General features: G+C 42.8%; 1 protein-coding gene across 1 annotated transcript in view; it reads left to right on the top strand.

Annotated features, from left to right (window-relative positions):
* Window positions 1-27,472, top strand: part of SYCP2 (synaptonemal complex protein 2) — a 372,455-nt gene that overhangs the window by 129,842 nt on the left and 215,141 nt on the right. The window contains exons 18-21 of the mRNA XM_082271514.1: window positions 4,149-4,273; window positions 4,350-4,425; window positions 4,663-4,720; window positions 18,545-18,651. Of these exons, the coding sequence (XP_082127640.1) occupies window positions 4,149-4,273; window positions 4,350-4,425; window positions 4,663-4,720; window positions 18,545-18,651 (366 nt within the window). The remainder of the gene's footprint in view (window positions 1-4,148; window positions 4,274-4,349; window positions 4,426-4,662; window positions 4,721-18,544; window positions 18,652-27,472) is intronic.

Raw genomic sequence — 27,472 nt, 5'->3', positions numbered from 1 at the left:
TCTCACTGTTAAAATAAACCTACCATTAAAATTATAGACTGATCATTTCTTTGTCAGTGGGCAAACTTACATAATCAGCAGGGGATCAAATACTTTTCTGTTTCGTTCACACAGCTCCATATCTTCTTAGACCATTGGGCTTATGCTGCTCTCTCTTCAGCAGTAGAACTAGGTGGAAACAATTTGGCTAGCCCCTAAAGGCAGTCCCAGGGGGTATACCATTACTTCCTGCTATAGAACTTCAGTTTTTTTCTAGGCCTGAGACATCTAATCGATTAATCAACTAATCGATTTTGAAAATAGTTGTCAACTATTTTCATATTTGATTAGTTGGTTAGCGGATTAGTTGGCCTGCATACAGAATGCATTATTTGTTTACATATCAGGAAATACAGTGCAGCACACATACAGGTCAGCACATCCTCCATACATGTCAGTATACACAGTGCAGCACACATACAGCTCAGTACACCCTTCATACATGTCAGTATACACAGTGCAGCACACATACAGCTCAGTACAATGTCCATACATGTCAGTATACACAGTGCAGCACACATACAGCTCAGTACAATGTCCATACATGTCATTATACACAGTGCAGCACACATACAGCTCAGTACAATGTCCATACATGTCATTATACACAGTGCAGCACACATACAGCTTAGTACAATGTCCATACATGTCAGTATACACAGTGCAGCACACATACAGCTTAGTACAATGTCCATACATGTCAGTATAGACAGTGCAGCACACCTACAACTCGGTACACCTTCCATTATTGATGGGTTTAGGCGTGTTCGGGATCCCACCTGCCTGATCCCACCAGGAAGCTGACACTACACACGGCTAATCACAGGCAGTGAGACATTTTTCCGATCTGTGCAGTTGTGGATCGGGATCTGTCTCACTGCCTGTCCCAATCTCGGCAGGATCCTGAACACACCCGAGCCCAATTCCAACCCTCCGTACATATCAGTATACACACAGTGCAGCACACATACAGCTCAGTACACCCTCCATACGTGTCAGTAAGCTTGTGAATGTGAATGTTTGAGGAGCAATGCTTCATGGGACATGTAGTCCTGGCAAGGACAAGGAAGTGATTTGAAGTGATTCTAAAGGCAGATTTTTTTTTACCTTGATATAGGGGAACTCTATATTATATTTCGCAGCTTGCTATAAGGGCACTCTTAAGACAGGAGAAGCAAAAAGTGCCAACAGGGCACCCCAGAAGAGGAAGTACAAGTACTGATACTTTTTCTCAAGTACTCCCCAATATTAATTACCGATACCTATTTTTAATATCGTGACAGTTTTTTTTTTTTTTTTTTAGACTAATGAAACATTATTATAGTTTCTTTATAATTATGAATGACATTTTTGACACTTTTGGGGGTACCAGTGACATTACTACAGTAATCAGTGCTATAAATATGCACTGTTACTGTAATAATGACACTGGCAGGAAAAGGGTTAACTTTATTGGTGATCAAGGGGTTAAATGTATGCCTGGTGCTTACTGACGTGTGTGGGAGCAGAGGATTGTGTGACACAGGCACAGATCGCAGGTTCAGCTATGCTGAATCCTGTAATCTGTCCCTGCCTGTCACATAGGAGATCTGCCTGCTTTGTTTACACAAGCGGGTGGATTTCCTCACTCGATCCCCGACGATCGGGGAAGAGCGGCGGTGATCACCGCCTCTCCTCCCCTGGCTTGACTGTGTCTGAATACAGCGGGAGCGAGCCTCCGGCGGCGCGCGCGCCGCGAGAAGGGGAGGAGTCCAGCGACGTAGGTTTACGTCGCTGGACGATAACGAGCCACTTTGCAGCAGTACCAGCTCAGTGAGCGGTCGTCAAGTGGTTAAAGAATTAAAGGTGAAGCCTATATGTAAAGCTGACTGAAAACATTTCAAAATTTCCTAAACTGATGAGAACATTGAAGGAAAACTTCTGTTGCTGTCAAATAACCAAAACTTTTCCTGTATATGAAAGTATGTAGAGTATGTAAACGATTTTCGAGTTTGCAAAAGCGTGAAAACAACACTAGAGAAGAATTCTAGCTCCCTCTGCCTTTCCCGTTCAAGAGCCATGCTACCAACCATAGTCTTATGGGATTGGGATGTTGCCAATCTTCCTACAATAGCAGATCCCATCTGTTTGGTAAAAAACAGGGAGGCATCTCTGCTGTCTGCTGAAGGAGCGTAGACCAAGGCCTTTTTGGCCTTCTTGACCTAGGGCTATCATTGTGGTCTGAGCTGTTTAATTGTGGAACTTCAAAAAAAGTAGAAACAGAGGGAATACATAAATCAGAGGAAAGTTGGAAACCATTGTGAATGCATCTAGCGTCCTCATTGGTGGACTTCTGAAACAGGAGATGAAACAATGGACTTGATCATTGCTTCAGGTGGCCATGAAATCTACTGATGGCACTCCCCAGTCCAAGAAAACACTCCATATATATTTTTCGGTCCCTGACTACTCGTGCCTATCTGAGAATACCTGACTCAAATGATCCACCACAGAGTAGATAGCAATTCATTCCCTTGCAATGTATGACATGCCATTTTGTTGTCCATGAGGATTCTTACCTGTCCCCAGAGCAAAGGAGCAAAAGTCTTCAGGGCTAGAAAGGCAGCACTCCCGTCTAGTAAATTGTACTGTCTTAGTATACAATCTTGCCAGCCACCCTGGACTCAATTGTCCAAGCAATGAGTCTCTCAGCCCTGGAGATGGTATTCATGGTAACAATTCTCCAATGTCTAGGACTTAGGGACACACCCAAGGAGAGGTCAGCCAATATTGTCCACCATTAAGGATCCTGTAGTATAGGAAGAGGTAACATAACCCTTTGATCCTGGAAAAAGCAATCCCACTGCTGAGCAAAACAAACTTGAGACTGCCTCATGTGCCATCTGGCCCACAGAACCACAAGAGTACATGCCGTCAACATCCTTACAAAGGTCTAAGAATCCTTTGAATATAATATCAGATTCTGGGTTACTTTTTGTTTAGTGCTGACGTGAAGTGATCTAGAAAACAGGTGATGTCCTTTTTATTCTTATTTACATTTTTTATTATTGAGCTTCATTAAAACTTACAAAACATTTCAAAAGCAAAGAAAGAAACACCATATATCATTTTTAACAGATTTACAAAATATTGCCTTACGGTACATTTCTTCCCTTTTTTCTTTTTTTCTATCTTCCCTTTCCCCTTCCCTCCCTTCCCGTCTCTCCTCCATACTCTTCCTTAGCCTACTCTGTTGATCTCTCTGTTGTTTTTCTTTGATTAATATTTAAGTATTCATTTCTACTTATTTGTTTGATTTTTTGAAATCTATTCATTTTTCCCATTGTTTTAAAAATATTAATTGGGTTTTCCTCCTGGCTATTACTAATACAGTATATTCCATATTAAAAACATAGTTTATCCTATTACACCATTCTTTTAACTCTGGGGGATCTACTTCATGCCACTTCTTCGATATTGTTCCCTTTGCTGCATTTAGCAGGGTTGGGATCAAAGTTGCTTTATATTGTTTTAGTGATATTGTCGTTTTATGAAATAGGCAGACCCATGGATCATTTGGAATCATTATTTCGGTAATTTCACCAATAATTTGACGTACTTTTGTCCAAAATTCTCTAATTTTAGGGCATTCCCACAGTATGTGGTACATCGTTCCCTTTCCTCCACATTCCCGCCAACATTTGTCTGTTTTATCTGGTTGGTATTTTATGTGCTAATTCCGGTGTGATGCACCATCTTAGCAAACATTTATAATTTAATTCTATGGTTCCTACATCTATGGCTACACATCCCGCCGCCTTCAGTACTACATCCGATTTTTGTTTTGATAATTGTGTCCCAATTTCTTTTTCCCATTTTGCAATAAATGGGGGCCTCCCCAGACAGGGCCACTCCGTCAACATCTTATATACTTGAGATGTTCCATATTTTAAAGTTGATGTATAACATAATTTTTCAATGATATTTAATGTTTTCTCTGATCTAATCGGCTGTGGTAATGAGTTCACAAAGTGGCTCAACTGGAGATACCTCCACTCATCCAATTTCATCCCTTTATCATTAATCTTTAAAGGTGATGTCCTTTTTAACTTCAAAAATATGTTTTTCAGCATCACTGGCAAAAACCAAGATGAAACCACCCCTAGAAAAGAGAAATTCTGCACAAAGAAAGACGTTTGTGGGGACCAGTCACAAAGAAAATGCAAGCTGCCTGAAAAAAGTGGCCTCTAACAAGGTACTGTATGTCTGATAGCTTTATTGCTGCTACACTGCTTTCTGTGCAAATGCTAAACCTAATTGTCTGTCTTTAGCAAAAGCCTACAGCAGCTGATGTAGAAACTACGCTGACTGATGACATGTTCACACATCTTTCAAAGGGAGGCCATGGTTAGTAGCATTTCCTATATTGTTACAATGTTATTAATACTTTCTCGTTCAATCTCTGAAATATTGTTCATGAAAGTGTCATGCATGTGCCCACCATTTTTGATAGTTGCTGCTTGAAGGTATAAGCGATGAGCATACGTGACTCTTGCATTGTATTCCCTTTTGACATTCAATAAAAATTATTGTACCAAAATAATACTTTGTCAAAATAATAAAATGTAAAAATTTATTTCCCAGAAGAACAAATGGATATTGTGCCGGACACACAGTTTTCCGTTGGAAAGAATATGCCAATGTAGGTACCCTATCATGGTTAACTTTTTAAAGAAGGACATGTCCTCAAGATAAATACCTGATGGATTCTGATGAAGGGTGTAACAGTCTAATTCACAAGCTGTGTGTTAAAGTGTTACTAAACCCAGGACCCTGCATTCAATTGCATTCAATATATCTGGTCTCCCACAGTACACAGAACATGGAAATGCAATTATTTTAGTAAATATAAACTGCTAAATACCTTTTCTCATCAGCAGTATTTAGCAGGCTTGTGACTATCAGTCGGCTGGTTAAAGCATGTAATAGAGCTGAACGATTCTGGATAAAATGAGAATCAAAATTTTTTTGCTTAGAATAACAATCACGAATCGTGGCGTAACATCTTTTACATTATACAAAAAAATCGGGCTAACTTTACTGTTTTGTTTTTTTCTTTTAATTCATCAAAGTGTATTTTTTCGCCAAAAACTACGTTTGAAAGACTTCTGCACAAATACAGTGTGTTTGGGGGTTCTAAGTTTCCACCAAAAAATACTGATTTTAACTTGTAAGCAACAACTGTCAGAAAAAGGGTTAGTCTTTCGGTCCTTTCACACGGCCGCTCCGTGTGTCCGCAAATCATCCTATTTTTTTGCGGATGATTTGCGGACATCAATGTAAGTGAATGGCACTGCGGATGTCAGCGGAATACCATCCGCTGACATCCGATTTTCCTCCTTTCAGTTCTGTTCCATTTTTACGAATGGAACAGAACCCCATTTTTCCATCCGTGTAAAAAACGGAAAGTAAGGAAAATCGGATGTCAGCGGTGTCATCCGCTGACATCCGCAATGCCATATACTTACATTATGTCCGCATATCATCCGCAAACGGATGGGATGATATGCGGGCACACGGAGCGGATGACAGAAATGTCATCCGCTCCGTGGAAAAAAAAAGTCCCGCAGCGGACTTAAGCAGCGGAGCGGCCGTCTGAAAGGAGCCTATAAGAGATTAAACTGCCCTCACTTACAGACAGAAGTTAATTCCTTTGATCTAAAAGAACGAAATGATACATTGTAAAACATTGTGTTTATAGTTATCTAACAGCCTTAACAATGTTGATAAACATGGAGGCTCTTTTTTTTTTTTTTTGACGACAGCTGTGAGTGAGCAGTGCCAGTTCACATTGGTGCGATGCGGGAACCCTGTGAATCCACTGCGGGTTCCCACATCGCACCCGATTCGCAGGTAGTTCACACTGCCATATGCGAGCTGCTGGGAGTGTCCATACAAAGGTAATGACACCCCAGATTAGTTTGCATATCGCAGTGAACACCCATGCGATCCGTTTCTGGTGCAGACCAAAAAAAGGGTCCTGCGTCACTTTGGTCCGATTGTGATGCGAATTCAGCCATACAATATGTATGAAAAAAAATGTGAAATCAGCACAAAAATACCTTACAATATTATAGTATCCTAAAAGCTCTCACCCAAAAGTGCAAATGCAATGATTCTATTGACAAATATAACCTATCAAAGATTATATAAATATCTGTGTAAAATTTGAAGTAATAAAAATAATTTTCAAAATATCATAAATAAAAAAACATGTAAAAGCACCAACAATTCATATATGTGCAAAATTCCAATGGAATAAATAAGTGTTTAAAAAAAAGTCGAATCAAATTAGTGTCTATAGCAGATTTGAAAATCAGGAACAAATGCTGGTTATGAAATATACTTTCATCAGTATAATTTCATCAGTGTGGTGAAACCAGTCTTAAAACAATGCACTTAAAAAAGAGAGAGCTACTGTGCAAGTGACAATCTGTGAAGTCCCATGCAATGCAGAGGGACTGTGGTCAAGACTAGATGGTATATCTGATGAGGTATTTATACTTGGCCTTTGCTGTGCTCGGTGCGGTATACCGTGCCCCTTAAGAAATGCACTCACCGCAATGCCCTCCCCATAAAGGGGTATCAAGCCAGCACAGCAAATAGGTGGTCCTGCGGGCTCCCTCCGGGTCCGTTAGGTCCTGCCAGATGTGGGAGAAGCGCGCCCTCAAAGCCTCGGGATGGTCATCAAATGGCCCCAAATACAGAAGGTAGACACTCCATTGTGCAGTATGTACAAGCTTTAATTAAAAAAAATTAATATCCACTCACATTTAAGTTTCCGATGAAGCATTAGTGGTATAGTGTCCGCGCCGGATGTCCGGGTGTGGATGCGTTCCAGCCGACTGTGACCACTTACCGGAAATGACGGAGCGACGAGAAGTCGAGCCCTACCGGTTTCGTCAAACTGACATCATCAGGAGCTACGTCACTCCGTACGCTCTCCGCTATTTATATACAGAGCTTCCAGGCAGTCTTTTTGATCAGCCGCGTCTATTGCCCGATTGTTTACTTCAGTTACTATGGTGACCCATCCTCAAATCCCGCCTTAATAATGGGAGTCTCATGATGTTTAACCCCAAGTTATCTGACCTGGATTTGTTTATTGATGGATGCTATGTATAACGGTCAAAGCCTGCATTTCCAACTTAATATAATATATACATCAGAGAATATCTTTATACAGATAAAATGGATATAAATACATATGAGAGAAAAACATATAAAAATATTAAATTGGAATTTAAAAAATATATTTAATGAATTAAAAATATATAACTGATAAAAATAATGTAAAATGGTGAGGAAATAAATTGTGCTGAATTCCTCATAACGGTCTGTGTGACCTAAGAGGTGTATATTTATATCAGGGGGAACCTGCCTGTGAGGTGTAGGGCAATATGCGATATACCGTAAGCTATATTCAAAATTGTAGACATATTTATGGAAAATGTTAATTATATTTATATATAAAAAACATGTAAAAAATAATAAAGGAATAAAATTGGACTAAATTTAATTTTAAGAGCAATATTTAAATAAGTAGGAGCATGTTGGGAGGATAACCAGCAATATTTAAATAGGTAAGAACATGGTAGGTGATCTCTAGTATAAATGAGATATACTGTGGTGTAGGGAGAGGATATTAAAACGTAGATAAGATCAATAAAATTGATATTAATATATAAAAAATATATGAAAAAGATAATTAGATGGGAAATCCTAAAATCTGACACAACGTTAAAAAAGATTTTACCAAAAAGACCTAAATTCATTTACAGAAAAGCTCCCAACCTGAGGAACAAATTGGTTCATAATATAGTTGATCCCCCTAAAGAAGTCCAAATATGTCCTGAGGTCAAAGGATTTTTTAGTTGCCAGAACTGTTTGGCCTGTAGAAGAAGCAAAAAACAACAAAGAAAAAGACCAATTTTACATCAACAGCAACAGGAAAAACGTATAAAATCAAAGAGCTCATCTCTTGTAAAAGTACTCATGTTACATACGTTTTGGAGTGTCCGTGTAATATGCAGTATGTTGGCAGAACGACGATACCATTACACGTTAGGATACAGGAACATATTGGCAACATCAAAATAGGCTATAAGAAACACAGTGTTTCAAGACATTTCAAAGAAGTCCACGATAAAAATCTGAATTTTATGTCATTTTACGCTATTGACCGAATCAAGGACCACTGGAGGGGCAATAATAAGAGAATCCAAGTATCGCAAAACAAAACAAAGTGGATTTTTCTCTTAAATACTCTCCATCCTGTAGGCCTTAATATTGATATAGATTTCAACTGTTTTATTAGTAATCCCTAATACCATCTTTTAGATTCCATCCACCTCCAACATCTTTTACATTTTTTTCATATATTTTTTATATATTAATATCAATTTTATTGATCTTATCTACGTTTTAATATCCTCTCCCTACACCATGGTATATCTCATTTATACTAGAGATCACCTACCATGTTCTTACCTATTTAAATATTGCTGGTTATCCTCCCAACATGCTCCTACTTTTTTAAATATTGGTCTTAAAATTACATTTAGTCCAATTTTATTCCTTTATTATTTTTTACGTGTTTTTTTTATATATAAATATAATTAACATTTCTATAAATATGTCTACAATTTTGAATATCGCTTATATCGCATATTGCCCTACACCTCACAGGCAGATTCCCCCTGATATAAATATACACCTCTTAGGTCACACAGACCATTATGAGGAATCAAGCACAATTTATTTCCTCACCATTTTACATTATTTTTATTTTTATTTTTGTCAGTTATATATTTTTAATTCATTAAATATATTTTTTTAATTCCAATTTAATATTTTTATATGTTTTTCTCTGATATGTATTTATATCCATTTTATCTGTATAAAGATATTCTCTGATGTATATATTATATTAAGTTGGAAATGCAGGCTTTGACCGTTATACATAGCATCCATCAATAAACAAATCCAGGTCAGATAACTTGGGGTTAAACATCATGAGACTCCCATTATTAAGGTGGGATTTATTAGGATTATTAGGGTGGGTCACCATAGTAACTAAAGTAAACAATCGGGCAATAGATGCGGCTGTTTAAAAAGACTGCCTGGAAGCTCTGTATATAAATAGCGGAGAGCGTACGGAGTGACGTAGCTCCTGATGACGTCAGTTTGACGAAACCAGTAGGGCTGGACTTCTCGTCGCTCTGTCATTTCCACTAAGTGATCACAGTCGGCTGGAACGCATCCACACCCGGACATCCGGCGCGGACACTATACCACTAACGCTTCATCGGAAACTTAAATGTGAGTGGATATTAATTTTTTTAAATAAAAGCTTGTACATACTGCACAATGGAGTGTCTACCTTCTGTATTTGGGGCCATTTGATGACCATCCCGAGGCTTTGAGGGCACGCTTCTCCCACATCTGGCAGGACCTAACGGACCCGGAGGGAGCCCGCAGGACCACCTATTTGCTGTGCTGGCTTGATACCCCTTTATGGGGAGGGCATTGCAGTGAGTGCATTTCTTAAGGGGCACGGTATACCGCACCGAGCACAGCAAAGGCCAAGTATAAATACCTCATCAGATATACCATCTAGTCTTGACCACAGTCCCTCTGCATTGCATGGGACTTCACGGATTGTCACTTGCACAGTAGCTCTCTCTTTTTTAAGTGCATTGTTTTAAGACTGGTTTCACCACACTGATGAAATTATACTGATGAAAGTATATTTCATAACCAGCATTTGTTCCGGATTTTCAAATCTGCTATAGACACTATTTTGATTCTGCACTTTGCTCCTTAGTGCACAATTTTCTATTATATTGACATATTGTTTAATTTTTTCACGGCTCAGAGTTTATTGATGCACGTGTCACTTTACTGGTTCATATAATTTAATGTCACGAGTGGACACCAACACTGGTTTCTATGTTGTATATATTTGATATATTTTATATATATTTTTATATAACTTTTTTATTATATATTTAATTACACCTGGTTTTGAACAATACACACATTTTGCATATACTACATAGAGTAGCGCCATTTACCCATACCAATATATCACACGCTTTCTGGCTTCTCACTTTGGTGACAAGCTTCTGGGTAGGCAGCAAACTTGTTTTGGTTCACATATAACATCTTCTTTTTCCATTGCGCAGGAACACCCCAAATCTATAAAAAAAGTCCACAAAATTCATAAGAGATATCCATTTATTAATATTCCTGAAAGTCCAACAAAGTGCAAAAGAGTGCAGATAAATTTCTGTGTGACAAATCTTCTATGAAAGGTACAGTCGGGTCCATAAATATTGGGATATCAACACAATTCTAATCTTTTTGGCTCTATACACCACCACAATGGATTTGTTGATGTGGTTTAACTGCAGACTTTCAGCTTTAATTTGAGGGTATTTACATCCAAATCAGGTGGACGGTGTAGGAATTACAACAGTTTGTATATGTGCCTCCCACTTATTAAGGGACCAAAAGTAATGGGACAATTGGCTGCTCAGCTGTTCCATGGCCAGGTGTGTGTTATTCCCTAATTATCCCATTTAAAAGGAGCAGATAAAAGGTCCAGAATTAATTTCAAGTGTGATATTTGCATTTGGAATCTGTTGCTGTCAACTCTCAATATGAGATCCAAAGAGCTGTCACTATCAGTGAAGCAAGCCATCATTAGGCTGAAAAAACAAAAATCCATCAGAGAGATAGCAAAAACATTAGGCGTGGCCCAATCAACTGTTTGGAACATCCTTAAAAATAAAGAACACACTTTGTATGGGTGAATTCGCACCACATCCGCACTAAACACGCAACTGACCCTTTTTTTTTTATCCACAGCAGAATCCGATCATAGTGGTTCACACTAGTGCGATCCGATTCTGTGCGAACTTGCAGATCGCACTGCGAACTTGCAGATCGCACTGCGATATGCGATCGCAACTGGGGGTGTCGTTAACTGTTAATTGGCCCCCCCCAGCGTATCGCATATGGCAGTGTGAACTGCCAGGGGTGCGGATGCGATGCGGGATCACGCTGCATATTCGCAGCGTTCCCGCATCGCACAAATGTGAACCGGGACTGAACCGGCACTTAACAATGTTGATAAACATTTGCCGGAGGCTCCTTTTTTTTTTTTTTTTTTTCAGCTGTGAATGAGCAGAGAACAGCTCCGTAAGAATCAAGGACACACTGTTTTAGGATTGTGAGGGGGGTGAATCGAGATCACGATTTTTTTAAAGATTAATCGTGCAGCTCTAACGTGTAGGAGTTTTCATTCTGCTCTGACTGTCCAATGAGACTGCAGGACATTGACTCTCTGTCTGGACAGTGCTGATTGGTCCTGTACCGATCACATGCACCCTCCCAAGAAAATTAAAAAAAAAAACTGTCTAGCAATACACACTAAACTGGGCATGTGCAGAGTGACACCAAAGGCTCTGTCTAATCAGAACATGGTTAAGGGACTGTGGAAGAAGGGGAAGATCAAAGAGCACAGGAACAAACAGCCTTTTTTGCAGCCACCACGCTCCCCCCCGCTCCCGCCTCGGCGCCATCTTGGGCAGCACTGTCCTTCTCCTGACGGCGGAACTTATCGAGCTTCGCTACGGTGTCTGTAGGCTTCTTCGGCGGCGACATGATACCTGGGGCGTCAGGACACCGGCAGGAAGCTGTAGAGCCAAAAAGTAGGGTCCGAGATGCAAGATAAACGGGGTAATAGGATAATCAGCCGGCGTAGCTCCATGCACTAGCTTCCTACTTCATGCCGCTCCAGGCCACGCCCCCACAAACAGCCTTTTTTACACAATGCAGAGGATTAACGCCTTAGGTTCCCCAGTGAGTGTAACAAGCATGCTTTACTGCATATACAGACTAATTTTACGGTCGTGGTTTTAATTTCACTTTAGCTCAAAGATCACCTGTTCAGGGTGGCTGCAAGTGAACTGACTGCCTTGCAATTAGTGTGCACCTCCTAAGTTGGACAATAGCAGTTTCCTGCCAACAGTTATATAGCTTTTAGGTTACTCTGTAGCAAAAAAAAAAATGAAAAAGCCAGTAAAATCGATGAATACCAGTCCAGTCACTAGTAAATTGGAATTCTCTTTTTCGCTCATTGACGGACACAGCTCTTCATTATTCAGAACCATAAGTTTTCATTGCCCCCTACAGGAGTAGGACACTAGGCAGAAAAAAGTTGGCCCTCGGCAGATGGGCTTCATGGCTGGGAGAAGGAGGGGGGGGGGGGGGCGCTGGCCGCTGAAATTCTAGTGGCCATGTTTGGTTGGTCCGGTGTGCATGAGGAGCAGCTGTCATGACAGTGGAGCCTTTGGGCGGTGATTTTGGCTGTGGGAGCTCCTCCTTTTCCCCTGGTGTTGTCTCCTGGGTTTTATTTTCCCTTGGTCCTTCCCTTGCTAAACACTTTTTGTGATAGGTTCCCCCTTTTACTTTATGGAGTCTCAAGAGCATGTTTCCCCACCTGACCCCCTCTTGGACACAGCAAGTCCCTCGGGGTCTCAGCCATCTATTGATGCACTTACAGCGGTCCTGAAGTTATTTATTTCCCGGATTGAGGTGGCCTTTGGGCGGGGGGCTAGCAAAAAGCACCTCTTGCCCTTCCCTGCCTCATCTATCTCGTCAGATCCTGAATCTGACTCTGCCGCTGCGGATATGGCCCACCCTGCATGGTTTGTAGGCACGCTTCCTGATCTATCGGATAGTGAGGATGACTCCTCCACACCTGTAGCTGCGCACGAGAAGGCGCTGGTAAACACACTGACTACATCTGTGCGGGTGACTTTAAAAATGGAGGATGCAGCTGAGACTGCGGCAGAGGTGTCTGTTCCCTTTGGCAACCAAAAGCCTTCTCGCACGGCAAAAGTATATTCTTATCCTTCCTATTTTGATAAGTTTGTCTATAAAAAATTTTTTTCGTCCCTCGGGGTCCACTGACAATGGTTTAAAATCTTTCAAGGCCTCCTCAGGAGGTTCCAAGTGGCCCTGGTCTGGCAAGCTGAGAGCAGGATTCTCTAGACCCGGGGACAAGGCTCCTTCAGCAGGAAGGTGTGCCCTCACCCATGCCTTGGGTGGGGGGACGTCTTTGCTGTTTTCTGGGCCCATGGACCTCTTTGATAAACAACAAATGGGTCCACAAAGTGATACTGTCTGGTTTCAAGATAGTTTTGTTCTTGCCCTCCGGAAAGGTTCTTTTCTTCCAATGTGTGTCGGTCCCTGGACTGATTACAAGCTCTCTTGGGGGAGGTGCAAGACCTGTTGCTTCAAGGGGTGATTGTCCCGATTCCAGTATTGGAACAGATTCAAGGTTTGTTTTCAAACCTTTTCACGGTCCCAAAGAAGGAGGGTAAGGTAAGTCCGCTTCTGGAACTCAAGGCCCTGTGCGAGTACAGAAATTCAAAATGGATTCCATTCGTACGGTGGTGGCATCCCTACATCAGGGGGACTTTCTTGCCTCTATCGAAATCAAGGATGCTTACCTGCACATTCGAATATGTGCCCAATACTAGCGTTTCCTCTGCTTTTCTGTGCTGTGCGAAAGGAGCATTATCAGTTTGTGGCATTACCCTTTGGTCTTGCCTTTGCTCCTCGCATCTTCACAAAAGTGTTGGCCCCTGTTCTGGCATTAGTACGTCAGTGGGAGATTGCGGTACTGGGCTACCTGGATTACCTCCTCTTGCGATCGGAGTCCACTGCTGCCTTGATGGACAACATGGAAATCACTGTACAGACCCTGAAGGAGTTCAGTTGGCTTCTAAAGTTTGCTCTGATTCCATCCAGAAAATTGGATTATCTCGGTCTGACTCTGGATTCATCTCTAACCAGAGTGTTTCTTCCTCTGGATAAACTCCAGAAGTTGCATGCTGCAATTCATCTACTGTTGTCCAGCAGGTAGACCTCCCTCCGGACTTGCATGTGCGTGCTGGGCCTGATGGCATCTATCTTCAAGGCGGTTCTGTTTGCACAGTTCTATACGAGGTCCCTTCGAAGGAGATCCTGGTAAAATTGGACAAGTGTCCGAGGTCTCTGTACAATCAGATTCAGCTAGGCTGGAAAACCAGGGGGTCCCTGGTCTGGTGGCTTTGGCAGGGCAAGTCCTTTCTCCCCTTGTATTGGACAGTGGTTACCACGGATGCTCTGCTCAGAAATATTGGATGCTGGAGGAGTCCAGACTACCGATCGATCAATGTCTTGGAACTTCAGGCAATCAGGCCATGCCTGGATCACTGGACAGATCTGACCTGGGTGTCGCGATCTGGAGTCAGGCTCGAAGACCAGTAGCTATAGCAGTTTATACAGGAACGAGCTGGATAGGAACACAGGCAGTCACTCTGGCAGATGACACAGGCTCTCCTGAGGTGCGGAATCTAAGTACTAACCGGTGTTCACCAGTGCTCTTGATGGTGGAGATGGATTTTGCTGTGTGTTAGTACCAGGTCGCAGTCCTCAGGATGGCCCCACCATGAGGTGAGCAAGCCAGGGTCCAGTAGCAGATATAGCAAGTTGGGATCAAGCAGAAGTGTACTCTAGGAGTAGCCAAAGGTCGGTAACGAGTCGTTGCAGGTTGGGATTAGGCAGAAGCATAGTCGAGGAACAAGCCAATTGTCGATAGCGAACAGTAACAATGATACGGACAGCAGCAGGAGAGACAAGCGAGATATTGGCTGGTGAAGGCACAATATTCTGGCAAACAGGAAATGCAGAGATATGGCTTAAATCAGAAAGCTCATGGGAGGAGCAAAAGGTTCTAGGCAATTAAGATTCACGGCAGGATCATCCCAGGATTTGTCCAGGGAGAGCAATCCAGTTGGCTCAGTAAGTAGAGTCATTGCCAGGCACAGTGGAGGTCCAAGGTTCAAGTCCGGGTCCTGACACCAGGGGCCACAACGGTGGCTTATGTCAGTCACCAGGGCGGAACAAAGAGTGTGTTGGTGGCCCTGGAAGTAGCCGGCATCCTCCGGTGGGCAGAATGCTTTGTTCCAGCACCCTCCGCTGTACACATTCCAGGAGTGGAAAACTGGCAGCGGACTATCTCAGACGGCAGGTGTTGGACCAAGGGAAGTGGTCCCTTCACCCGGATGTGTTTCGACAAATATGTCTCCGGTGGGGCACCCCCGAGGTTGATTTGTTGGCGTCTCCGCTCAACAGAAAGGTATCAAGGTTTGTGGAATAGACACATGGTATCCTCTGGCGGGCGCCGTAGGGCCAATATTGTCTGATCTGTGCCTTCCCTCCTCTTCAATCTTCTGCCATGGCTTTTAAGCAGGATCGAGGCTGAAGGGATTCTGGATCTTCTGGTGCGATTAGTCGCCGACTTTCCTTGGAGACTGCCTTTCAGGGAGGACCTGCTGTCCCCAGGGCTGATCTTCCATCCTGCTTTATACTGTAGTTGCTGGCTTTGATGGCCTGGCTTTTGAAAGCCAGGTGCTGAAGGATAGAGGTTTGTCTGGGTTGGTGATTCCAACACTGCTGAAGGCTAGGAAGTCTAGGAAAATTTACCATAGTACATGGAAAGTGTACATTTCATGGAGTGAGTCGGTGTTCACCCTGGTTAGTTTACGGTGGACCAGATTTTGACCTCCCTTCAATGAGGTGTTAAGCAGAAGTTGGCCTTAAATACCATCAAGGGCCAGGTATCGGCCTTGGCAGTCTTCTTTCGGCAACCCCTGGCCACGCGCTTTTTGGTATCTGACTCCACCGGTGCAGTCTCCTCTACTGCTGTGGGATTTATACCTGGTGCTTTTGGTTCTCCAGAATCCTTCCGTTTAAAAATATTCGGGAGTTTCCCCTGCTTACGCTGTCCCAGGAGGTTGCCTTTTTGTTGACTATAACCTCTGCTCGCAGGTTGTTGGAGCTGGTGGCGTAATCTTGTCGTACCCCCTATCTGGTGGTCTACAAAGATAAGGTGGTTCTTCGTCCATGTCTGTCGTTGCTTCCTAAGGTGTTCTCTGATTTCCGTTTGAATGAAGATATTGTGTTGCCTTCCCTGTGTCCCAGGCCTAAACATCCTAACGAATTTGCGTAGCATGCTCTGGATGTGGTACAGGCGATTCAGTTGTGTTTGGCAGCCACAACGTTTTTTCAGTGGTTAGACTCACTGTTTATTATCACGGAAGGGCCAAGGAAAGGGCTGTCCGCTTCTTATGCAACCATTTCCAGATGGATCAGACAGACGGTGACTGAGGCGTATTCTATCAAGGGTCAGGTTCCTCCTTTCCCAGTAACGGCGCACTCTACTCGGCGCTTAGTGCTTCTTGGGCCTTCAGTCATCAGGCGTCAGTGGCGCAGGTTTGCAAGGCGGCCACTTGGTCGTCGGTGCACACTTTCACAAAGTTCTACAAAGTGGATGTGTTGACATCTGCGGATTCTTCCCTTGGCCACAAGGTTTTGCAGGCTGCTGTTTAGAGGGTCTGTTCCCTCTTTGGGGGGGTATTGTTAAGGTTGGGCTCCAGTTGCGATTTTTTTTTTGTTGTCCCACTCCTCATGTTTGGCACTGCTTGGGGACATCCCTATGTTTCTGAATAATGGAGAGCTGTGTTCGTCAATGAAAGAAAGAGAAAATGGGATTTTTGTACTTACCGTAAATTCCATTTCTCTGAGTCAATTAATGGACACAGCACCTACCCCTGCATGGAGTTTTAATACTTCAGACACTGCTTGTTACTAAACTGAAGGCCTATAGCAGAGAGGGGGATGTATACCACCTAGGACTGCCCATAGACGCAGCCAAGTCTTTTTTCTGCCTTTTCTTCTGCCTAGTGTCCTACTCCTCTAGGGGGCAATATAACCCCATGGTTCTGAATAATGGAGAGCTGTGTCTGTCAATAAACTCCGATAAATGGATTTTATGGTAAGCACAAAATTACTATTTTTCTCTCTTTCACAACTACACTAGCCATTGGAAACTTTGACATTCAACACTTTCAGGTGTGTCAGAGTCCTGCTTATCCCTGCTGTGCCCCTTTAGAGCTGCAAGGACACACTAGTGATGACTGGTGGGTTGACCATGGTAGCAGGGAGATACAAACATTACTAAACACCCAGAAGTGTCAGTTGCTAAAGGCTCCAGCGCTCGGTGCAGCTCTGCAGAATAGCATAGATTCTATTCAACGTTGACAGGACTGTTAAATATTATACTTTTGCCAGTTTGTTTTTAATTAATATTTGTGTGGGGGAACACAGATTTGTATCAAGTGCCTGATGGCCCAGCCAGTTAGGCAAAGGAGTTCCTTGGACTTCATAGCTTGGTTTATGCTCTGACATGCACAGTTAACTGTGGGACCTTATATAGACAGGTGTGTGCCTTTCCAAATGTTGTCCAATCAACTGAATTTACCACAGGTGGACTCCAATCAAGCTGTAGAAACATCTCAAGGATGGTCAGTGGAAACATGATGCACCTGAGCTCAATTTTGAGTGACTGTGAATATTTATGTACATGTACTTTTTTCGTTTTTTATTTTTGATAAATTTGCAAAGATTTCAAACACTTCAATTACTTCTTTTATGTTGTCATTATGGGGTATTGTTTGTAGAATTTTGAGGAAAATAATGAATTTAATCCATTTTGTAATAAGGCTGTAACATAATAAATTGTGGAAAAAGTGAAGCACTGTGAATACTTTCTGGATGCACTGTATGTATACAGTGTATTTATTCTATGCTGTATACACTATTATTGTTTTGTAGTTGTAGAGTACATTTGATAAATAATATGTGTGTACAATTTTTTAAGACTTGTTCTAATGTATAGTAATAATACATACTTTAAGGGACGTAATAGCAGCCATATTTGCTTATTACATACACAGTCTCTGATCTCTGCTTTTCAGTGTTGCACAGTGCTTTGTTGCTGCTCCTGACAAAGCAGATTATTGAGTCGGCTGACTCCTAGAAAGTCAAAGCCTAGAAAACTGGGTGGCGGATATCTTGTTTCAGCAAGTTATAAGCAGAGACCTTGCACTGACTATTGTGGGGTACGAGTTGTTTTAGTGGCTAATTTACAAAGCTTACAAGCTAATTACAAAAACTAAAATACAGAAGAGAAAGCTGGTAAAAATGTAACGATCACATCAAAATTGCTTTACCCACTTGACCTCCAGAAGTTTTTACCCCTTTCTTGACCAGAGCATATATATATATGTGTGTATGTGTATATGTATATATATATATATATATATATATATATATATATATATATACATATATATATAAACAAACAAGAAAATAGTCTGAGCAAGGTCATTAAGACAGAAGAGCAAGTGGTGATTTAACCTTCTACCTCCCACCTAGAACTAATACTTGCTAACTACTTTCTATTTAGCTCTATGCTTGGCATACAGTCTGTATAGGTGACACATGGTACTTTTAATGGCTGTGTGTAGAAATCTAACCAACACTTTGTCTGGGATATTGATTATAGATTCCCGGGTCTCTCAAATAGTAGTCTGAGTTTAATCAAGAAGCCTTCAAGAGCTGTACATCAAAATGAGAAAGCAAGTGTAACAAATGAATTTCTGTCTAATAAAGGTAAAAAATGTATAACTTGTCCTTCAGAGACCACAACAGCCTAGATCAGTAATTACATTTTACTTTCTCCACCAATTTACCTGTTAATGATTTTCATACTTTTTGTTTGCCTTTCTTTTCTAGCAAAGATAGGGTTTTCTTTTATTGTGTCACACTAATTGCAGCCTTGACTGTACTCACAGGGTCATAGTCAGCATTTTTCCTCCTCCAAACACATCGAGTCGAGTTAATAACAAAAAGCTACATTTTGGTCTCATCTGATGACGGCACTTTCTCCCAATCCTTCTCTAAATCATTTAGATGTTCATTGGCATTACTGTACATGTGCCTTCTTGAGGAGGGGGACTCGCCGTGTTTGGAGGAAGAAAAATGCTGACTATGACCCTAAGAACACCATCCCTACGGTCAAGCAACATGGTGGAAACATTATACTTTGGGGCTGGAAAAAGGGCAAAAGTTGTGGGACTTTGAGTGAGGTTTGCAGTCATAAATAGATGTTAAATAGTAATATGGAATGTTACAAAAATGAATAATTTATTACATATTTCATAGAGGGTACAGCAATATAAAAATCAATATAAACATCATACAAATCAAAAGCTGAACATAAAGTATATAAATTCATAAAAATATATTTACATAATAATTTTTTATTTCTTTTTTTACTTTGGAGCATTGGTTATTTTTCCTACATTTATTTTACATTTAATTATTAATTTACATTTACAGACTCAAAGTCTCAAACTAGCTCCTGATGAGTGGACATAGAGCCACAAAACGCGTAGAGCCTATAAGATATGAAGATATACCATTTGAAGACTGATTACATGTTGTTTATATATACAATGTATTGACGGATTTATTTATTCATTGATTATTATGTAAATATATTTTTATGAATTTATATACTTCATGTTCAGCTTTTGATTTGTATGATGTTTATATTGATTTTTATATTGCTGTACCCTCTATGAAATATGTAATAAATTATTCATTTTTGTAACATTCCATATTACTATTTAACATCTATTTATGACTGCAAACCTCACTCCAAGTCCCACAACTTTTTCTTTTTTTCCACATGTATACCAGGGATGGAGGTTCAGTCATTAGTCATATTGCAGATCATGATCCCCCCCCTCTATACTTTGGGGCTGTTTCTCCGCTAAAGGTACAGACCAACCTTGTCGCATTGAGGGGCCAATGATTGGGGCCATGTAGTGTAAAATCTTGGATGAACTGCAGTTTAATTCATAACATTTGTATCGTGTTTTTTTAACCACTTCTGGACCGGAACGTTTTACCCTCTTAATGACCAGGCCTTTTTTTGCAATTTGGCACTGCGTTAGTTTAACTGGTAATTGCGCAGTCATGCAATGCTGTACCCAAACAAAATTTTTGTCCTTTTTTTCCCCACAAGTACGGCTTTTGGTGGTATTTGAGCACCTCTCCGGTTTTTAGTTTTTGCGATATAAACGAAAAAAGACTGACAATTTTGAGAAAAAAATTACATTTTCCTTATAAAAAATATCCAATAAACTCAATTTTTGTCTTACATTTAGGCCAAAATGTATTTAGCTACATGTATTTGATAAAAAAATCTCAATAAAGCCTATATTTATTGGTTTGCGCAAAAGTTATAGCATCTACAAACTATGGTGTATATTAGGGCTGCAACTATCGATTATTTTAATAATCGATTAGTTGCCGATTATTTTTTCGATTAATCGATTAATCGGATAAAATCATAAAAAAACTCAATATGCCTTTTTTTTCATTTATTTAAAATAATAATGAACAGACAGAGTGTTAGTGCCGGTTCACACTTGTGCGGTTTGCGAGATCGCATGTAATTCGGAGTGCACTGCTCCTAAATTACATGCGATCTCATGTGCGGATGCGAGTTCAGCCATACACTTTGTATGGCTGAATTCGCAGCGCAACCACAGCAAACTCGCACATGAGGCTTTTTTTTGAGCCGCCTCAGAATCGGATCGCACAGTGGTTCACACTTGTGCGATCTGATTCTGTGCGAACTTGCAGATCGCACTGCAATATGCAATCGCAACTGGGGGTGTCAACTTTTAATTGACACTCCCTGCGTATCGCATATGGCATTGTGAACTGCCAGATGTGCAGATGCGATGCGGGAACACGCTGCATATTCGCAGCGTTCCCGCATCGCACAAATGTGAACCGGCACTAAGGCCATCGCATCCGCACATCTGGCAGTTCACACTGCCATATGCGATACGCAGGGGGTGCAAATTAAAAGTTAACGACCCCCCCTAGTTGCGATCGCATATTGAAGTGCAATCTGCAAGTTCGCACAGAATCGGATCGCACAAATGTGAACCACTTACCACTGTGCGATCCGATTCTGAGGCGGCTCAAAAAAAGCCACATGTATGGCTGAACTCGCTTCCGCACATGAGATTGCATGTAATTTAGGAGCAGTGCGCTCTGAATTACATGCAATCTCGCAAACCGCACTTATACCAAAACTTTTTTTTTTTTTTAATTAAGCTGCTATATACTGTAAATAATATAATAAATGCTTATCTAGATAAAAGAGTTACCGTATTTTCCGGCGTATAAGACGACCCCCCTATTACATGATCTTATACTTAGGTTACCTTGGAGATATTATACTCGGCGTATAAGACGACCCCCCATTTTTGGGGGATTTTTTTGAGGTTCAAAAGTAGTCTTATACGCCAGAAAATACAGTAATATTCCTTATAAGGTGCAATATTATAATAGAAAAATAAGTGAATAAAAACGTCCATGTTAGCCATAGATATGAAATAGGGAGCAAAGAAAGACCACCTATATGTGCTATATGGATGTTTTTAATCACTTATTTTTCTATTATAATATTGCACTTTATAAGGAATATTAACTCTTTTATCTGGATAAGCTTTTATTCTGTTTTTTGGCAGGCTGCATTGCATGGAATGGACACAGTAACACTAAGCTCGGCACTCACGTTTTGCTGCTTCTCCCTCACCTCGATATGACTCACTCCCTCACTGACTCAGCAAGAAGGCAGAGAGGAAGGGAGGAGGGAGGGGGGAGGTCACGGAAGTGCCAAGCTGTGAGAGAGACAGTGAGTGCACACTGCAGCTTCACAGAGGAGACGGAACTCGCTTACAGGCGGGGAAAGTCAAGAATGCAGCACAACTAATCGACGGAGCACCTAATCGATAATGACAATTGTTGACAACGATTGTAATTATCGATTATTGTCGATTTAGTCGATTAGTTGTTTCAGCCCTAGTGTATATACTGGAATTTATTCTGGCTGCCTATCTCATTCATTGAAGTGCTAAAATGGCAGGGCAGTACAACCCCCCCCCCCCCCCCCCAAATTACCCCTTTTTGGAAAGTAGACAACCCAAGCAATTTCCTGGGAGGCATGTTGAGCCCATTGAATGTTTTAATTTTTTTGTCACAGGTGTTTGAAAAATGCCCAAAAAAAAAAGAAATCTTCTGTCATTGAAATTGTTCATGCATGCCAGAGAAACCCTAGTAGACATCTTAAGCTATTTGCTGAGAGGCACGTTGAGTCCATGGAATATTTTATATTTTGCCACAAGTTTTGGGAAATTACAATTTTTTTTTTTTTTTACACAAAGTTGTCAAACGATATATTGCTCAAACATGTCATGGGTATATGTGAAATGTCACCCCAAAATACATTCTTCTGCTTCTCCTGAGTACGGAGATACCACGTGTGAGGCTTTTTGGCAGTCTAACCATGTACCGGACCCCGAAAACCAATCACTGCCTTTAGGCTTTCTAAGGGCTTAAGATGTTGTTTTCACTCCTCACTACCTATAACAGTTTCGGAGGCCATGAAATGCAAAGACAGCACAAAACCCCCCAAATTACCTCTTTTTCGGAAAGTAGACACCCTAAGCTATTTGCTGAGAGGTGTTTTGAGTATTTTGCAGATCTCGCTTTTTGTTACTAAGTTTTGAAAATTGAAGAAACAAAAAATACATTTCTCCATCGTTCATTGACAGACGCACCTCCATATAATTCTTGACCATTGGGTTATGCTTCACCCTACAGGAGTAGAACACTAGGCAGGAAAAAGCTTTACCACGCCTATGGGGCCGTCCCTGCAGACGTACACCCACACACTCTGCTATAGCCCTCATGTTGTTTCTGCCTAGTTTAGGAGTATGACCTAGTTCCCTGCTGGGACTTGGGTCTTAGCTGTTTTTTTTTTCGGGAACCTTTTTGTAAGACTTTATTTTTTAGTTAGTTTTTTTCCTGAGTGAACTACAAGCAACAGCTGGCTGGGTTTTGGACTGGATATGCTAGATCCTTAAAGAGGAAGTAAACCCTCCTCAGGAAGTTGTACCTATAGGTAAGCCTATGATAAGGCTTACCTATAGCTACTGTAAATATCTCCTAAACATGTACGGTTTAGGAGATATTTACCTTTAATGCAGCCAGTGACGTCACTGGCGCATGCGCTCTGAAGGAACCGCTGATCGTGCCGTTCCTTCAGAGCCCCGTGCCGTGACCGTCGGCTCCCGCGCGCGTGCGCGGGAGTGACGTCACCGCGGCTCCGGCCAATCAGATGGCCGGATGCCGCGATCCCGGAAGACGGGCGACTGAACATGTCGCTCGTCATACAGGTGAGTGAGCGGCACGGCGGGGGCTCGTTCTAAGGTAAGTATTTCATAATGAGCTAGGATGCGATGTATACTAGCTCATTAGGTCTTTCTCTTGCAGGTTGTAAAAAAAAAAAAATTTTTTTAAACGAGTTTACAACCTCTTTAAGGTCTCCCAGCCCCGCCAGCGAGCGTGCGCAGGTTATAGTCCAGCACTAGGCCTCGCTGTAACAGAGCCCAGATGGACAGGGGTGGGCCTGCGACTGAAACACCTCCTTGGGGCACATATGACCTGGGTCGCCCTGAGTCACAGCGTACCCTGGCTGTCAGCACCCCCACCCCGGGTAGAGAGGTAGTCTATTTAGAGTGGTGCTGCCTGATGCCGTTGGTATGGTGAGTAAAATGTCCCCCATTTCTCTGGCGGTCTCGGGGTAAACGTGGGCCCCTCCCTGTGAAAGTCGGACCCTCGGGTATCCCTAGGTTCCCCTGGCCTCTCGGTGATACCAGGCCCCCATTAGGCTTTTCCCTCCCACAAAAAGGTTCCTACCTCAGGGAGGCAAATGTATTGTGGCCGCTGCATCGGTTCTGCGCGGGGGGGGGGGGATTATCCTGGTGGGGGCCCCTCCTGGGGATCCCTCAATGCCACTGTCTGGCGACCGAATGGCGCGCTGTGGGGGCCGCCATTTTGCTGTAGTTTTCATTCTGCAAACAACACATTTTCCAATTGAATTGCATGAGCATTTTGGTAGTTCCCCCATAGGAATTTATGGGGCGGCCATTTTCTTGGAGTCCACAATCGCTGGACAGCAGGGAGAAGCTAGGGTGACTCTAGCACATGACCCAGGTATTTCCTGTTCCAGTGTCAGATAGTTTCTCTCTGCACAGAACGTTCATACATCCCTCCACTTTGTTTTGGTGGTATGTTACTGGGGTTCCTGTAGGTATTGCTCACTCACCCTGCTGCAGACTGTGCTAGGCTGGGACTTGTGATGCTGCTGGTACAGCGGTGCGGATCGTGTTTTTTTTTTTTTTCTTTTGCAGTTCTTTTAAAGTGACACTGCCTTTTTTTTGTATTAAGTAAATATGGAGTCCCAGGACCAAATTTCACCCACAGACCCCCTCAGTGCGGTTGCGGGTCCACCCCCTGTCTGCATTTACAGCAGTTTTGCAAAACCTGGTGTCAAAAGTGGATTTAGTTTTTAAAAAATGCCACTAGTAGAAAGCGCCCTATGCCTTTCTAGTATCCTCAGATTCTGAGGTCGATATAGCCGCCGCGAACGCATGCCACCCTGGTGGTTCTGCGTCTTCGGATTCTGATGGCGAGGAAGATGTATCCTCGTCAGCAGCTGCGCAGGAAAGCGCGCTCGTTGAGGCACTTATAGTGTCAGTGTGGGAAACTTTAAAAATGGCGGATGATTCTACAGTGTCAGGGACGCAGGTGTCTTTTGGCACCCGCAAATCCCAGAAGTCGGGTAAGGTTTTTCCGTGTCCGGAACTTTTTGACAACATTGTCAATGAACAGTGGGGGCGCATCAAACAAATGTTAGTGGTGCCGAAGTGCTTTAAAAGATGCTACTCCTTCGCGGATGCGGTATCCGCTAGATGGAACATACCATCAAAGCTGGATCATCCGGTTGCCAGACTAAACAACTCTACAGTAGTTCCGGTGGTGGAGTCCCCGGTGTTTACAGACCCCATGGATAGACGTATTGAGTGTCTGTCCAGCCATTTGCATGTGATCGCAGGCTCAATACTGAAACCAGTCTTTGTGATCACTCTAGTGTCACAGACCATAGCGGAATGGGCAAACTTACTGAAAGGTAAGTTTCCCCATTCCAAGCCCTTCTGTATATATGTGATGCGTCGCAGGATGCGGCTCGACTGGTGGCCAGAGTGTCTGTAGTGGGGGTTGCCATTAGATGCATTGTGTGGCTAAAAAGCTGGTCTGCGTACCAGGCTTCCAAAAAGGCTCTTTCGGACCTTCCCTTTATGGGGGACAAACTGTGTGGTTCCTCCTTGGATGAGTTGATCAAAGGCCTTACGGATGGGAAGAGTACTCTTCTTCCTCAATCCACCAAGAGCTAGGCATCGTGTAATAGATGGGGGCTTTCATTTACTGCTCATAGGCGGCCCTTTCGTGCCTCCGGGGCGCAGGAGAAAGGAGCTAAGCCATGGGTGTCCAACCTTTTGGCTTCTCTGGGCCACATTGAGTGTAGAGAAATTTTCTCGGGCCGCATATAAAATATATACTATAGTTAAGGTATATAAGTAATAGAACGCCGCCACGCCCTTCCCGCAACACCGCGTTGCCCTGCCAGCACTAATTTAACACAACTTGAGGATAATCAAATGAAATGGAATCAGTATACAGAAGTTTACTTCTTCTGAGAGATATTAAAGAAACACTCTAACCACCATGACCACTTCAGTGATTTGAAGTTGTCATGGTGGTAGTCAGAAACACTGCACATGCTGGGATACTTAGTCATGTGCTGGGGGCTAGTTGCACCCCTAGCACATATGACTCTAAGGCTGGCCATACACTATACAATTTTCTTGTTCAACTTTCCTTTAGATTTACCAAAACCATATAATATAAGTTCAAACCTGAACACTTTCAATTTGTATGCAATCAGGCAGGCCCTTGCACTACATAGTTGAAGGTAAATCTAAAGGAAATTGAATAAGAAAATTTTATGGTGTATGGCCAGCCTTAGGCAACGAGAAAATGTCATGTCATTATTCATACATGTATGAACAAGGACATGACATATGACAAAACACAATTAGTTATTAAAAAACATATTGCAGCAATTTACACACGCTATTGCATATACCTTTTATACTTATTTTGCAGACGGCTGGCGGTTACTGCTGGTGGGTAATGCTGGTCATGCGGGTACTGCTGATCATGACGTCGGGTACTGCTAGAGGAAGCAGCGGCTGCAGTAGAGAGCAAAGCTGCTGCTTCCTGTATTGCTCCTGGTACAGGCAGATTGCATTTCATATCACTCTGCCTGTGACAGAGTCGGAACTACTGTATACAGGAAGCGGAGGCTCTGTAACTGATTGCAGACATCCTGAGTCTCCCGCAGCACCCGGGAAACCGCACGGCACTTGCAGCCTACTGTGTACCCATCCAATGCAGCCTAAACAGTGCCCATCCAATGCAGCTTCACCAGTGCGTGCCCATCCAATGCAGCCTGATCAGTGCCCATCCAATGCAGCCTGATCAGTGCCCATCCAATGCAGCCTGACCAGTGCATGCCCATTCAATGCAGCCTGACCAGTGCATGCCCATCCAATGCAGCTTGACCAGTGCATGCCCATCCAATGCAGCCTGACCAGTGCATGCCTATACAATGCAGCCTGACCAGTGCGTGCCCATCCAATGCAGCCTCACCAGTGCGTGCTCATCTAATGCAGCCTCGCTAGTGCATGCCCATTTAATGCAGCCTAATCAGTGCCCATCCAGTGCAGCCTCAGAAGTGCATGCCCATCCAATGCAGCCTGATCAGTGCCCATCCAATGCAGTCTCACAAGTGCCCATCCAATGCAGCCTCACCAGTGCATGCCCATCCAATGCAGCCTGATCAGTGCCCATCCAATGCAGCCTCACAAGTGCCCATCCAATGCAGCCTCACCAGTGCATGCCCATCCAATGCAGCCTCACCAGTGCGTGCCCATCCAATGCAGCCTCACAAATGCATGCCCATCCATTGCAGCCTCACCAGTGCGTGCCCATCCAATGCAGTCTGCAATGAAGAGAGAGGAGAGCCGCTGGATTACACAGAGCGGGAGTCTCCCTCTTACCCGGCTACCGCTGTCATACGAGGTCCTGCCTCCTGGACCAGCTCCTATGATAGACGTCACCAATGTGCTGTCTATCATAGGAGCCGGTCCAGGAGGCGGGGCTTCGTATGACAGCGGCCACCGGATAAGCAGGAGATCCCCGTTCTGTTTGTAATCCAGCGGCGCTCGTCCCCCTCTACTCTGAGGCAGCCTCGGCCTGCAGTTAGTTGGAAGCCTCTGTGGCCATGCCCCCGACTTGACTTCCTCCCCAGCTAAAAAAAAAAAAAAAATTGTCAGGGGGCAGTGGGCCGCATTGCCTGCAGTTCCGGGCCGCAGGTTCGACATGCCTGAGCTAAGCCATTTAGGTCTTCTGGGGGTCCCAAGAAGACATGGTTGGGTAA

Source organism: Pelophylax lessonae, assembly GCF_965119305.1.
Source record: "Pelophylax lessonae genome assembly, chromosome: 11".
In the NCBI taxonomy this organism is placed as follows: Eukaryota; Metazoa; Chordata; class Amphibia; order Anura; family Ranidae; genus Pelophylax; species Pelophylax lessonae.
This window is presented reverse-complemented; position numbering and strand designations above follow the sequence as displayed.